The sequence below is a fragment of the Mustela nigripes genome, chromosome 13, assembly GCF_022355385.1.
Source record: "Mustela nigripes isolate SB6536 chromosome 13, MUSNIG.SB6536, whole genome shotgun sequence".
In the NCBI taxonomy this organism is placed as follows: Eukaryota; Metazoa; Chordata; class Mammalia; order Carnivora; family Mustelidae; genus Mustela; species Mustela nigripes.
In genome coordinates this window covers 101,471,041-101,486,492 of record NC_081569.1, presented here as the reverse complement: position 1 = coordinate 101,486,492, position 15,452 = coordinate 101,471,041, and the positions used below count along the sequence as shown (strand labels likewise).

General features: G+C 37.2%; 1 protein-coding gene across 4 annotated transcripts in view; it reads left to right on the top strand.

The window, feature by feature from the left end:
* The window catches only part of WDHD1 (WD repeat and HMG-box DNA binding protein 1), a 65,322-nt gene that overhangs the window by 11,901 nt on the left and 37,969 nt on the right, over positions 1 to 15,452 (top strand). For 2 of the 4 annotated variants that reach the window (XM_059373247.1, XM_059373246.1), the window contains exons 4-10: positions 5,179 to 5,330; positions 6,457 to 6,568; positions 6,741 to 6,791; positions 7,579 to 7,674; positions 12,217 to 12,309; positions 13,346 to 13,452; positions 13,810 to 13,951. In XM_059373247.1, coding sequence (XP_059229230.1) covers positions 5,179 to 5,330; positions 6,457 to 6,568; positions 6,741 to 6,791; positions 7,579 to 7,674; positions 12,217 to 12,309; positions 13,346 to 13,452; positions 13,810 to 13,951 — 753 coding nt within the window. Of the gene's footprint in view, positions 1 to 5,178; positions 5,331 to 6,456; positions 6,569 to 6,740; positions 6,792 to 7,578; positions 7,675 to 12,216; positions 12,310 to 13,345; positions 13,453 to 13,809; positions 13,952 to 15,452 lie in introns of those variants that run through there. The other 2 variants (XM_059373248.1, XM_059373249.1) reach the window with 2 other exon arrangements.

Genomic DNA, 15,452 nt, shown 5'->3' with positions numbered 1-15,452 from the left:
CTTCAGATAATAGTTGCAAGTAGTAGGTCCCCAGGTTACCCACAGCATCTGTCCTACTTGGCTATAAATCAGAGGATCCCACTTATTTGGAGTCAGTCTTTTGCTACAGTAGCTCACATAATTCAGGGAAACACTCCTACCAGTTCATTATGTAGTGAAATATAGAGAAAGGATACAGGTGAACAGCCAGATGAAGAAGTACATAGGGAAGGTCTGAAAGGCTTTTTTTCCCCCCATGGAGTTGGGATCCTCTGCCCTCCTGTTAATGGGGATGTGTTCACCAACTGAGAAGCTCTTTGAACCTCATACCATTGGGATTTTTATGGAGGCTTCATTACATTGGCATAATTGATTATTAATTCCATTTCCAGCCCTTCTTCCTTTCTTGGATGATGATGGGATAAGGCTGAAAGTTCTGTTTCTAATCATGGTTTGATTTTTTTGATGACCAGCCCTCATCCTGAAGCTATCCAGGAGCCCACCAAGAATTGCCTCCTTTGAAGGGTCTTTTCTATCACCCAGGAAATCTCAGGGAATTTAGGAACTTGTGTCGGGAACTGGGATCAAAGACCAAATATTAGAGCAAAAACTGCCTAGTAGTCTTATCACTTAGGAAATTTCAAGGGTTTTAGGAACTCTGCCAGGAATAAGAGGCAGAGAGCAATATGTATTTTCTATTATTTTACAGTATTGCACAACAGTTGCTGGAAATGTAACTGGGGAGTTTTGGGTTTTTTGTTTGTTTGTTTGTTTGTTTTTTGTGGGGGGAGGGGCAGAGGGAAGAGAGAGAATCTTAAGTAGGCCCCACACAGGGCTCCATCTCATGAGCCTGAGATCATGACCTGAGCTGAAATCAAGTCCCCAGGTGTGCTTGGGGAGCTTTTTAAGAAGTAAATTGAGGGATGTTTCTGTGGCTCAGTGGTTGAGCTACTCAGTAGGTTGACCTGCTTTTGATTTCAGCTTGGTTCATGATCTCAGGGTTGTGGGATGGAACCCCATGACAGGCTTCGTCCTCAACAAAAAGTCTTGGGCCCCTTGGTGGCTCAGTTGTTAAGCATCGCTTTCGGCTTTGGTTGTGATCTCAGGGTCCTGGGATGGAGCCCTCCATCAGGCTCCCTGCTTGGCAGGAAGCCTGCTTCTCCCTCTCCCACTTCCACTGCTTATGTTCCTTCTCTGGCTGTGTCTCTCTCTGTCAAATAGTAAATAAAATCTTTAAAAAAACCAAACAAACAAGGAGTCTTGTCATACTCCTCTGCTCCTTGGATGGAACTTCCCCCTCTCTCATTTGCCCCCTTTCAAATTAAAAAAAAAAAGGGAGTGAATTCATACTGTGTATAAAACATAGAATGCACATGGTCATTTCTGGCTATTTACTTTGAGGAAATTCTTTTTTTTTAAGATTTTATTTATTTATTTGACACACAGAGAGAGATCACAAGTAGGCAGAGAGGCAGGCAGAGAGAGAGGGGGAAGCAGGCTCCCCGCTAAGCAGAGAGCCCAACTCAGGACTCAATCCCAGGACCCTGAGACCGTGACCCGAGCTGAAGGCAGAGGTTTAACCCACTGAGCCACCCAGGTGCCCCCCCCTTTTTTTTCTTTTTAAGATTTTATTTATGTATTTGTCAGAGAGAGCGCATGTAAGGGTAGGGACAGGCAGAGGGAGAAACAGGCTTACCACTCAGCAGGGAACCTGACATGGGGCTTGATCCCACAACCTGGGATCATCACCTGAGTTGAAGGCAGTTGCTTAACCAACTGAGCCACCCAGGTACCCTTTACCCTGAGGAAATTCTTATATTCCTTCTATTTGTGTGGTCAAGTATATTTTTAAAATTATTGTTTATAAGTTAGAACTGATTGAAGTGTCCTTCAGGAGAGAATTTGTTTTGTAAAATTTTTTTAAAGATTTTTATTTATTTATTTGAGAGATGGCAAGAGAAAGCCCAAGGGGGGCGGCAAGAAGAGGGAGAAGCAGGCTCCCAGCTGAACAGGAAGTCCAACCAGGTCCGGGACTGGATCCCAGGACCCTGGGATTATCACTGGAACTGAAGGCTGATGCTTAACCAACTGAACCACCCAGACGTCTCTATTTCATAAATTTTGGTAGACCCATGAAATGTATTTTTATGTAGCCACAAAAAAGAGTGAGCACTATATATCTGCAAAGATATTTACAATGAGTTGAAAAATGAAAGAGAGTTGCAGAGTAGTCTGTATTGTGTAGTCTTATGTTTAAGATAAAGGATACATATATACATAAATGTACATAAGAAAGTTAGAAATGTTAGTGGAGATTATTTCATTAGAGTAGGGAAACTCATGCTTTGGCCAGAACAATTTCATTTTTTAAATTTTCTTATACAGTATGTATGCACTGCATTATTTGTGTATGAAAAAACTGTAAAGAAGGAAAAAAAAAGGTGGTCTTGTAATAGTTTTCTAGGGCAGCTGTAACAAATTTTCACAAACTCAATGGCTTAAAACAACAGAAAATTATTGTCTCACAGTTCAGAAGGTAAGATGCCTGAAATCAAGGTGTGGGCAGGGTTAACTCCAAGACCCTGAGAGAGCGTCTGTTCCATGCCTTTTTTTCTAGCTTCTGGTGGGTTGCCAGCTATCCTCAGTGTTCCTTAGTTGGAAGATACATCACTCCTATCTCTGCTTCTCTCTTCACATTGCCTTCTTCTCTGTGTCTCAAATCTCCTGTCCATTTTCTTATAAGGACACCAGTCATTAGATTTAGATCCTTAATTTACTATGTGTGCAAAGACCCTATTTCTAAATAAGACTATTTCTAAAAAATCCAGGTAACTGGATTTAGGACTTAGGCATGTCTTTTGGGAGCCATTATTCAATCCACTACAAGTCTGATAGTCTGTGCTTAAATGTTTTCTTTGGCTTTAGGAATAGAGTTTATGGTACTTCATTGAAATGACTTTACCACACAGCCATGTGAAGCTGAAAATTTTACAACAGATTTCCTTTTAAAATATAATTGCTTATAAATATACTTTCTGTTTTTGGAGTCATTGGTATAGGGAAGTATGGTCAGACGTTTTGTTTGAGAACAAAGTGGAGAAAATATCACTCTCCAAAAACAGTAAAAATGAGATGAATCAACTGGTAGTAATAGTTAAAGCTTGCATAGTATTTTACATTGTCAAGGCCTTTTAACAAAGATACGGGGAAGTATGTGAAATTACCTCCATTTTATTCATGGAAAGGTCAAAGGTCTGAAGAAGGTCAGTTGACTCTGTTGGTAAGGAACACAGTGGTCAGGGGCGCCGGGGTGGCTCAGTGGGTCAAAGCCTCTGCCTTCCGTCAGGATCCCAGGGTCCTGGGATTGAGCCCCACATCAGGCTCTCTGCTCAGCGGGTAGCCTCCTTCTTCCTCTCTATCTCTGTCTGCCTCTCTGCCTACTTGTAATCTCTGTCTGTCAAATAAATAAATAAATAAAAATATTAAAAAAGAATAAAGGAACGCTGTGGACTGGAGCTCAAGTCAATCTGTGTTTGGACCCATTCTTCTCAGTCTACTAGGGAGAAGAGTGATCTGACCAGATCCCCGATTCTTTTTGAGTGCTTAATTTTCTTTAGCTTTACTAGTTGAGAAAGGACTGATAATGATTTGGTTTCCCAGTAGATTTGTTGGAAATTGACTTCAAAGCACATCCTTTATTCAGGTCTCTTGGGTGAGTAAGTATAGATACATACTTTAATATTTTCACATGAATGGAGGACCAGTTAATGGTTACCAGAATTCTTTACTAGATCTAACTGAGGATGCTTAGTTGGATTCCACTGAGAGATCTCTCTGCCAAGTAAAGCACAGCCAGGTTGCAAAATTCCTGTACATGCATACATATAGTTGATGTTTCTGCAGTTTTGCCAAAGAACATGTAGCATCATGTGTTGTCTTGAGTTGGTTAGTTTTTCCTGAATTCTCTTCTTGTTTTCACATTTAAGTTATTGTTAGATTAGCTTCTGATAGATTTAGTGTATTGTGGATTGTTTAATTACTTGAAGAGTAGTTACAAAGTAGGCATAAACAGTTTTTTTCACGATTTTCCAGTAATTGAAGATAAGTATATATTATAGTTCAAATCTGAGTCATCTGTACTGTTCCTTGAACAGATGTAGACATCTTCCCCAATTTTTCTATGTAGTAAAATGTCACTGTATTACCAAGTTTCTTTTCCACTGGACTGAGAGCAGGTGTTGTAGACAAGAGGAGGGTCTTACATATGTAAATATGACTGAGACCTATTGCTGTATGATATTTATTAATAAACTTGAGTAATTTGTTTCTTTGGCAGTTATCATTTAATCTCAATAATTGATTATGATTTATTAGAGCATGTAAGGCATTGGTAGACGATGATTTAGTCTGTCAGGACTTAGTTCCTCCTAGAGAAGTAAGTAATAAAATTAAGGTTCTAGGGCAGATACTTGACCTTTTATGATTCTTAGCCAAAATCTATGCAGAGCAATGGTATCTGCTGATCATTTTCAGATCCTGAAAGTTTCTGTTCATTTAGTGTTTTTATTATTTTTAAAAAGGTTGTTTATATTTTTACTTCCAGTATAGTTAACCTACAGTGTTATATTAGTTCCAGTTGTACAATATAGTAATTCTCAACCATTTTACACTGTTCATCATTATAAGTGTATTCTTTTTAGGATCCTCTGATTCTGCTGTCTTCTTACTTAGTGTTTTTAAAGAGAAGCCATGGATTCTGCATTTAGATTTTACTTACTCCAAAGATATCTGATGATTTTATTGTGGAAACACAGTGGCAATGCTGTAGTCCAGCCATACCTTCTGATGTGCTGTTCCCTCACTGAGACTAGCTATGTTTTTTTTTTTTCTGAAAAGCTCCCTTGAGTCTCTTTCATGACACTTGGGGATGCATAAAAATACTATTTAAATAATTTTCTTGTCAGAAGTAAATGAAAATTCAGAGGCTAAAAATTTGGCTGATGAAGTGAGAATTAAATTGTGTAAAGGTAGTAAGTAAATTTTTTTTGCTAATAGGTACTTCAGGAAACTTGTACATTGAATGATGATTTTTCTCTTGACATTAAGTACAATTATAAGCTTTTATGTTTTTTATAGGATTGTTAAAGTATGGAGAGACTCAATTGATTAGGATGTTTTTTTTGCCAATGATTCTTTTAGAATGGGAAATTGGTCACTGCAGTATCTAATAATACTATTCAAGTTCACACATTTCCTGAAGGAGTTCCAGATGGTATATTGACTCGCTTCACCACAAATGCAAACCATGTGGTCTTTAATGGGGATGGTGGAAAAGTTGCTGCTGGATCTAGGTAAGGCCCTCTGATACCTGAAAAGGAAGTAATATTAGAACAGAATGGCCTCATTCATTGGCTTCAGTGTAACATTTTCAGTACTCTGTCCTCTGTGTGTGTGTGTGTGTGTGTATGTGCGCGCGCGCGGTGGGGAGGGGCAGAGGGAGAGGAAGACAAAGAATCTTAAGTGGGTTCAATGCCCAACTCAGAGCCTGATGTGGGGCTCTGTCTCACAACCTTGAGATCATGACCCGAGCTGAAATCAAGTGTCAGATGTTTAACTGACTGAATCAACCAGGTACCCCGCCTAATTTTTATATTCAAGTCTTTAGTAAAGGTTTTTGAGGGCAACCTTGTGCTTCTTTGTTAATTGAGATAGACTGTTTTGCAGACAGCCTGTTCAATAAATGCTGAAAAAGATTGGGGAAACATGATAGTTTGATACGAAATTTTAAAAATCATTTTGGGAAGAACTTCAGTTGTCAGAATTTTTGTTGTTACTCTTTATGCTTATTTGTCATATGAAAAAAGAAAGGAACTAATGAATTGCTGAGGGGAATAAAAGGCATAGTACTTTTTTTTTTAGAATTTATTTATTTATCTTAGAGAGAATGTGCATGAGGAGAGGGAGGAATAGAGAGGGAGAGTGAAAAATCTCAAGCAGTCTCCCTGCTGAGCATGGAGCCCAACACAGGGCTGGATCCCAGGACTTTGAGATCATGACCTATGCCGCTATCAGCAGCTAGCTGCTTAACCAGCTGAGCCACGCAGATGCCCCTGACATAGTGCTCTTAAAAGTGGCTGTGACTTAAAAATAAAAATGGTTGGGACTTTAATTAATTAATTAATAATAGAAGCTTAAGGTGTAATGAAGGAAGCCACTTAGGAAGTATTTGTATTTTAAAGGGAAATCCTGAGTTGTGTTTTTAGTATCTTTACAGAGCCAAGATTAAAAAGTAGATCCTTAAATTTGGATGCCAAATTTTACATGTTGCTGTAAAGAAATTATGACATTTACTCTTGTGATTTTGAAATATTTGGGTATTTGGGTATTGTGATTTTGAAATATTTGGGTAGATGTAGGAGAGGTTTTTGCATGGGTATTTATTAATACTCTGTTATACATTACTCTTATTGTTCATAGTGATTTTCTACTCAAAGTTGTAGATGTGATGGATTGCAGCCAACAGAAAACATTTCGAGGACATGATGCTCCTGTTTTAAGTCTTTCCTTTGATCCTAAGGACATCTTTCTGGTAATCATTTTTTCCATTTCTTCTTTTCTTTTTTTCAGTATTTTTAAAATTATAAGGGAATTAGTGAAAAGTTTCACACAGTTGATAAAAAGGCTATTTGGTTTATCAGTTGCACCAATTACCTTATGGTATTATGGCTGTAACCATAGAGAAATTTATTTTATTCTTGCAGGCATCAGCTAGTTGTGATGGATCTGTCAAAGTGTGGCAAATTTCAGATCAGGTAAACTTATCAATTTGAATTTAAAACTTTGTGCTCATTTCTGCCTTAAATGTGATATTACATAGCATGGAGTCAAATTAATAATTCTTTTTCTTTATAGTTGATCAAATCCTGTAATAACCTAATGTGAAAATGTGTTGAAGGGTAATTGTGTTTATACCCAATCACATGGGAAATAGATTTATATTTCAGTTTTAGGTTTTATAAATTGGTGGGGGAAAAAAAAAATCTGTCAGTATATATTTACTCTATTATGAACTACCACTTGTTGGGAAGTGGTCTCTGGATTGGCAAAGGAAACAATTAATTCTTCCTGAGGCATTCTAGAGATAATGTGGCTGATGAGGAAAGTATCCCCCACAGGGTATGCCTCAATAGCCACTGTTTTTTCTGCTCATGTTTGAACTGTTTTAAAGAGTTGACTTTGATACCTTAACATTTTATAGATTTTTTAACTTTAATTTTGTAGATGTTTTAAGAATTTAATGTATCGAGTTTTTTTTTCATGTGTGTATATACGTGTATTCAGTGAGTATATTGTTTGCTTATTCTGTATAGGAAATATACTTATTTAATTAAATATTTAAGATTTGTGCTTTTTATACCTCTGAATTATTTAAAGTAATTTAGGTCAATCATATATCATAGTTAGATGAAAGTGAATCAAGTTGCTTTTTTCATGCTATATGTCAGTTGAAGAAAGCACCTCTGAAATATATTCCATTCTGCATATCTCTTTGGGAGAAGTTTCATAAAGGGAAATAAATTTTCTTTTTTAAAATACCAGACTTGTACTATTAGTTGGCCACTGCTACAAAAATGCAATGATGTGATAAATGCAAAATCAATCTGCAGACTTGCTTGGCAGCCAAAAAGTGGGAAGGTAAGTGACTCTTACTTTTCAACCTTTGTTTTAGTTACTTGTAGTTCTTGTCAACTTTGAATGTGAAAATAGTAGAATTAGTTTTTGAAATTATAACTGTTTCATTTAGGTTGTAAGTTTTAGTGCCCAAGCCAACCAATAAGTATTGAAATGCTTTAAGAAACGTTTTAACTTTGGGGGTGCCTGGGTGGCTCATTTTGTTAAAGCGTGTGACTGATGGTGTGGGCTCAGACCTTGATTTTTCAGGATTGTGGGTTCAGGCCCTGGGTTGGGCTTCACACTGGGCATGGAGCCTACTTAAAAAAAAAAAAAAGGAAACATGTTAACTTTGTAAAGGTTCTTTCTGAAGCATACATTTTGTATGAGTTAATTTTATATTCTTTATTTTGTATATAATGGAACAACTCGGGAAAGTCTTGTTATGTCTACCACTTTATTAGTAGCATTTAACATTTTAGTAGCACCTGATAGACAATAGAAAGGTAGGAATTGTTTGAAAAGAGGATGGAGGATGCTTATTATTTACAAATGAAATGGTTGAATATAAGATCTTAAGAAATCAACTGAGGGAAAAATATTATTAGTAAGAAAATCCACCACGGCATTTGGAAACAAACTAATATGCAAAACCAGTAACAATCCTGTATATAAAAAATAGCCATTTAGAAAATATGGTGGGGCTCAGTTGGTTAAGCGGCTGCCTTTGGCTCAGGTCATGATTTCAGCGTCCTGGGATCGAGTCCCACATCAGGCTCCTTGTTCGGTGGGGAGCCTGCTTTTCTCTCTGTCTCTGCCTGCCACTCTGTCTGCCTGTGCTGGCTCGCTCACGCTCTCTCTCTCTGACAAATAAATAAAATCTTTTTAAAAAACAATTATTAGAAAATATAGTGGGGAAAATGGTGCATTTACTGTGAAGTCAAAAAAGCTGAATTAACAAGGGTAAACTTACCAAAATGTGAAAGGGCTGTATAATGAAAACTTTAACGTGCTATCGAGAGGAGTAAAAGAAGACTTAAATAGAAAAATATATTCCATTTTTAGAAGGGAATTTTCGATATAAAGATGTCAGTTCTTTCCTAAATTAACCTATAGTTTAGAGAACATTCAAATGTGAAATATGAGTAAGATGTTTGAAGGGGACCGTAGAGCTATTGTAAAATCCATGTGGAGAACAAAGTCTTAGAAAATAAAAGTGTTGGAGTCTAATCTAGTCAGATACACATATTATGATGCTATGAGAATTAAAGGGTGCCACTGAGTCATGGATAGATATCTGTTAAATAGAGAAATAGATCCAGTATGTAAAGAGTTAGTTTATTGAAAGGTGGAGAAAAGAAGACTGAGTAAATATATTGGCAAAGAGTATGAATACCAGGAGCTGAGAATCTTTGAGAACCATCTTAAAGGCTTCCTACTACATGATGAATCGTGTTTGCTATATAATTCTTTCAATTTTTCTTTGTAATTGAAATTTTACAGGAAGATTAATAAACTTGACGGTATAAAAAGCACACATTTTTGTATGAAATATTTCAAAGAACGAATGACAAACTGGGAAAAATGTTTGAAAAAATATGACAAAGAGCTAATTTTCTATTTATTTATTATTTATTCATTTGACAGAGCATACACAACTGGGGAGCTGCAGAGGGAGAAGGAGAAGCAGACCCCCTGAGCAGGGAGCCTGACATGGAGCTTGATCCTGGGACCCCGAGATCATGACCTGTCAAAGGCAGATGCTCAACCAGCTGAGCCACCCAGGTGCCCCAAGAGTTAATTTTCTTAAAATTCAGAAAGTTCTTATAAGTCGGGGCACCTGGGTATCTCAGTAGGTTAAGTGTCTGACTTTGGCTCAGGTCAAGATCTTAGGGTCCTGGGATCAAGCCCTGTGTTGGGCTCCACACTTAATGTTGGCTTGTCCCTCTGCTCTCCTCCCACTAATCTTCTCTCTCATACACTGTCTCTCAAAGAAATAAATAGTCTTTTTAAAAAAAAGTTCTTAAAAATCAGTAAGATCTGGGGTGCCTGGCTGGCTCGTTTGTAAGAGTATGTAAATTTTGATCTCAAGGTTGTGAATTTGAGCCCCACGTTGGGTGTAGAGATTACTTAAAAGTAAAATCTTCGGGGCACCTGGGTGGCTCTGTTGGTTAAGTGTTGCATTGCTCAGGTCATGATCTCAGGGTTTTGGGATTGAGGCTCACATTGGGCTCTCTGCTCAGCGGGGAGTCTGTCCCTCAGCCTGTCTACCCCTGCTTGTGTTCTTCCTCTTTCCCTGAAATAAGTAAGTAAGATTTTTGAAAAATAAATAAAAATAAAATTTTTCCTTCTTTTTTTTTTTAAGATTTTATTAATTTATTTGACAGAGATATAGCGAGAGAGGGAACACAGGCAGGGGGGGTGGGAGGGGGAGAAGCAGGCTTCCCACTGAGCAGGGAACCCGATGCGGGGCTTGATCCCAGGACCCCGGGATCATGACCTGAGCCGAAGGCAGACGCTTAATGACTGAGCCACCCAGGTGCCCTAAAATAAAACCTTTCAAAAAAAAAAAACCAAGTTGGTAAGATCCTAATAGAAAGATGGTCAAGGACATGAATAGGCAGTGTATAGAAAAAGATAATACAGATGACTTTTGACATATGAAAGTATATGCAACCTTTCATACCAAAAGAAATGCAAATTGAAACTATTGTGATAGCCTGTTTTTCATTTATCAGATGTCCAAACATCAAAAGTTTGATTATATACTATGTGGAAGTAGGTGTGGCAGTTTTTTATCAGAATGAACAGTACTAGTTCTAGGCATAAATCCTGTAAGCATATTTATATATATGCACTGCAGGGTATGTATAATGAAAATGTTGTATCACTCTTTGTAGTAGCAAAAGAATAGCAACATCCTAAATATTTATTAATAGGAACTGATTAAATAAATCCTGGTATTCCTTTTTTTTTCTTTTTTTAAAATTAAAATATAATGTATATTTGTTTCAGGGGTACAGGTCTGTGATTCATTAGTCTTACACAACTCCCAGCACTCACCATAGCACATACCCTCCCCAGTGTCCATCATCTAGTCACTCCATCCTTCCCAACCCCTCCTCTCCAATAATTCTCAGTTTGTTTCCCGAAACTAAGAGTCTCTTATGGTTTATCTCCCTCTCTGGTTGTCTTGTTTCATTTTCCCCTGCTTTCCCCTATGATCCTCTGTCTTATTTCTCAAATTCCTCATATCAGTGAGATCATATGAAAATTGGCTTTCTCTGATTGACTTGTTTCACTTAGCATAATATCCTGTAGTTCCATCCATGTCATTGCAAATGGCAAGATTTTATTTTTTGATGGCTGCATAATATTCGTGTGTGTGTGTACACACACCACATCTTCTTTATCCATTCATCTGTTGATGGACATCTAGACTCTTTCCATAGTTTGGCTATTGTGGATATTACTGCTGTGAACATTGGGGTACATGTGCCCCTTCGGATCACTACATTTGTATCTTTAAGCCTGGTATTCCTAAAAGTAGGGTATTCTGCAGTTGTTAAAGTTAGGTAGATCTGTATGTGCTCACTGGGAATAGTCTTCTGATACATTGTGAAATAAAAAACATTAAGCTATAGAGCAGTAGGTGTATAAATAGAATGCTACTGTTTTGTGTGTGTGTGTGTGTGTGTATGCTTTATTTTTTTAAGATTCTATTTATTTGACACAGAGAGAAGAGAGAACAAGCACAAGTAAGGGGGAGTAGTCGAGAGAGGGAGAAGCAGACTCCTGGCTGAGTAGGGAACCTGATATGGGGCTCGATTCCAGGATTCTGGGATCATGACCTCAGCCGAAGGCAGACACATAACTGACTGAGCCACCCAACCACCCCTGTTCTTATGTATTCTGGTGCAGTCTATGCTTATGTGCACCTTTGGGAAGTAGAAATAGGATTTAGGGATGGGAGGGAGACTTCCTTTTAATGTATGCCCTTTGTAGCATGTGAACTCTTAAGACTACTACATTCTGTGTTAAAGTGATAGTTGAGGAGTTTTGTGTGTATTTTTATTTTGCTCATGAAACGTTAATTAAAAATCAATACAGTTAACATAGTGTTTCTGTTCATAAATAATACATAGTTTTCTCTTTTTTGTATAAACATGGAAAGAATATATGGTTTTTATTCTGTTAGTCTGCTTTTTGGAAGAATGTCTAAAAAAATCAACTTCCTTTTCTTAATATATTTAAAGCATTCTGGATCTGTTTCTTTCCTTTTGGCAAATGAGGTAGATGTTTAGATCCAAAGGGCTTAGATTCCTGAGAAGTAGTATCAGAAATATGTAACTGTAAGTGCTCTGGTTGTCAGTGCAAGCAATAGAGTGATCATTCATTCTTTGCTTATCAAAATTTTAAGTGTTTTTCAGAGTTTTGTTAGTTGCCAAATAAAGTACGATTTTGGTTTTATGTTTTGTATTCTTATTTGGATTTTTTTTTTTTTTTGCTTTTTTTCTCTCTAATTTAATGTAAACTTTCGTTTAAATCATTTGTCTTTCCTAATAGTTGCTGGCAGTTCCTGTGGAAAAGTCTGTTAAGCTATATAGAAGAGAAACGTGGAATAATCAATATGATCTTTCAGATAATTTCATCTCTCAGGTAGGTTTTTTTTTCCTCCCCCTCAGGTAGGTTTTATAAGTGAAACTTTCATTAGGCTAGCAGGAGTATTACACTTTGCCTAAATATAGTTGTAGTGAAGTATTGTTGGACATGGAGAACAACTCCAGATTGTTGTGCATGTGTCCACCTTTTGCCCCCTCAGTAAATAGGTAACTGGACAGTAAATAGGTCTTTGTTAGGTTCTGTGTGAACTCTTTCCTTGTGGAAAAAAAAATTAAGATTTCATTTTTATTTATTTGTCAGAGAGAGAGCACAATCAGGCAGAGTGGCAGGCAGAGGCAGAGGGAGAAGCAGGCTCCCTGTTGAGCAAGGAGCCCGATGCAGGACTCAGTCCCAGGACCCTGGGATCATTACCTGAACTGAAGGCAGCCGCTTAACGGACTGAGCCACCCAGGCTTCCCTCCTTGTGATATTTGATAAGAAAGTCTCTTAATTTATAAGAAGTCATATTTAACCCTAACATAATATTAGAACGTGTTATTTTCACATTATCAGTAATTAATTAGCCATTATTGTTTAGTGAGTTTCATTGATACTTGTGATCACAGATAGACTCTGAAATGTTAGGGCAGGAAAGTTTATTGGTCTATATTCTCTCTCTCTTTTTCTGTTATACATTCCCATTTGGCTCTCAAGGAAACAAGAGGTCCAGTAAGTTAGCAATGGCTTAATATGGTTCACTTCACTCACTGTGGTTCTCTTCATCTTGAAAGGGACGGTTGCGAGGGTACTTTTTATGATCTGTATTCTAGGATAGTAACAGTTTTTAGATTTTGCTTTTAAAATTGTGTCAATATAATTTTCTCATGGTAAACAAAGTAATAGCTGCTAGTGATAGTTAAATATTACTGAAAAAGAAATTTAGAAAGTCTTGCCAAACTGTCCTGCCTTTATGAATCACTTTAATTAGAAGTTACACAGAATATGGGTTGTAAAAATTTGAATTTGGTAATAAAAATAAGTGTTTAGTTTCGAATTGTGCAGATTGTTATTTATTCATTGTTTTTCCTCATAGGCCCTAAATATAGTAACCTGGTCTCCCTGTGGGCAATATTTAGCTGCAGGGAGTATTAATGGTTTAATTATAGTTTGGAATGTGGAAACCAAAGAATGCATGGAAAGGTATGATTCAACATATCTTTTGTCCTTTTTTTTTTTCCCAACTAATCTCTATACCCAGTGTGGGGCTCAAACTCATGACCCTGAGATCAAGAGTTGGATGCTATACTGACTGAGCCAACCAGACACCCCCCTTCTTTTTTTTATTGTTTTTGTTTTTTTCTCATTTCTATTAGATTTTTTGTTTTATTATGAAGCATTTCAAATTTTTGCAATTATTAGACTGTTAGAATACAAACATATAGTATATAGTTATTAGTTTGTCAGAAGTCATTTAACCTTTCTAATTAAAATTAACCTAAAGCAATGTATAGTTTATATACTTTGGTACTGTTTTAAGAACTCACTTTTTAATTTTAGGGTGAAACATGAGAAGGGTTATGCAATTTGTGGCCTGGCATGGCATCCTACTTGTGGTCGAATAGCTTATACTGATGCAGAAGGAAATCTAGGGCTTCTGGAGAATGTTTGTGAACCCAGTGGAAAGACATCAAGCAGTAAGGTAACAAGTAATAAATAGATGGTGGAATAGTTTTTTCAAAGTCTTTTATTGTCATATGGGTTTGGAAAACACCACAAAATACATTACTTTCTTGGACAATCACAATTCATGTTATATTAGATGTTCAGTAATTACCTGTCATAAAGAAAATTATTTAAACTTGTTTGACCTGGGGTGCCTGGGTGGCTCAGTGGGTTAAGCCGCTGCCTTCGGCTCAGGTCATGATCTCAGGGTCCTGGGATCGAGTCCCGCGTCAGGCGCTCTGCTCAGCGGGGAGCCTGCTTCCCTCTCTCTCCCTGCCTGCCTCTCTGTCTACTTGTGATCTCTCTCTGTCAAATAAATAAATAAAATCTTTAAAAAAAACAAACAAACTTGTTTGACCTAATGCTTCCTAAATATATTTTACTGAGAAACTTATGGATTCCCCTCCATAGAATGCCTATTAATATTCCTTGGCTTTATAAGGAATACCACTGTGAAATACTATTTTAGTATCCTGGTTTTCTGGAGGTTGTTATTTAAGTAAATATAGATAAAAATTAGGGTTAATAAGTATAGCTTAGTTTGGCCTGTAAACCTTTTCTGCTCTGAATTAGCTTTAACTCTTAGAGCTACCCTTATATCTCTTAATGCTTAGCCATCTGGCGTTACTGAACTGCTTTAAACAGGCCACCTTGTTTTATACAACTCCTTATTTTTGTTTGTTATTCCTCCTACATGGCAAATATACCCAGTCTTATTTTAAGTCTTGGTTTAGGGTTCCAGTTAAAGATCATTTACTTAACCGCCCCCCCTCCATTTATGTCTACTCGGATACTGATACTGGAACCCCTGGAAAATAGAAGCATGATGGGAAACTTAAGTTTAGTTTCTTAAAAAGTCAAAAAATTGACTCCCAAGACCATAGTTGGGGGAAAGCAGAGATGCAATTTAGACTGCCTGCCTGAAATAGTATTTCACTGCCTGACTGAATCCCTTAATGATTTCAGAATTTGGTAGCACTAGACACATCTAAAACTGGGGCTATAAACAGAAGGTTGGTTTAGTAAACAAGTAGATATCTCCAATCTCAGCATTAATGTGGACACCTAATGTGCTCAAACAAGTAATATCTCCAATCTCAGCATTAATGTTCCCTCACTGTCATGTATATTCTGGCAGAATGCTGGAAATTTGTTCTCTAGAAAAAGTAAAACAGAGGTCTTTGGTTGGTGCACTGGGTACAGTTGAGTAGCATTGGGTGGAGGAGGAATACTGTACTGAAAAGGATTAAATGAAAGTGTATATACTTGGAAGTTAAAATTCCCAGCCTATTTTTCATAGTTGGCCCCTATGGCATTGTCAGCTGGTTTTAGGCTTTTCAGGCAAGAGATTAGAATTGGTTTTGGGGAATCTGTCCAAAAAAGAAGGCTTAAAGAGAGAGGATTCTTAACTCCAGGGAAAAAAATTACAAAAGGAAGGAAAAGTGGTCATAATATGCCACATTTATAAAATGAGGATG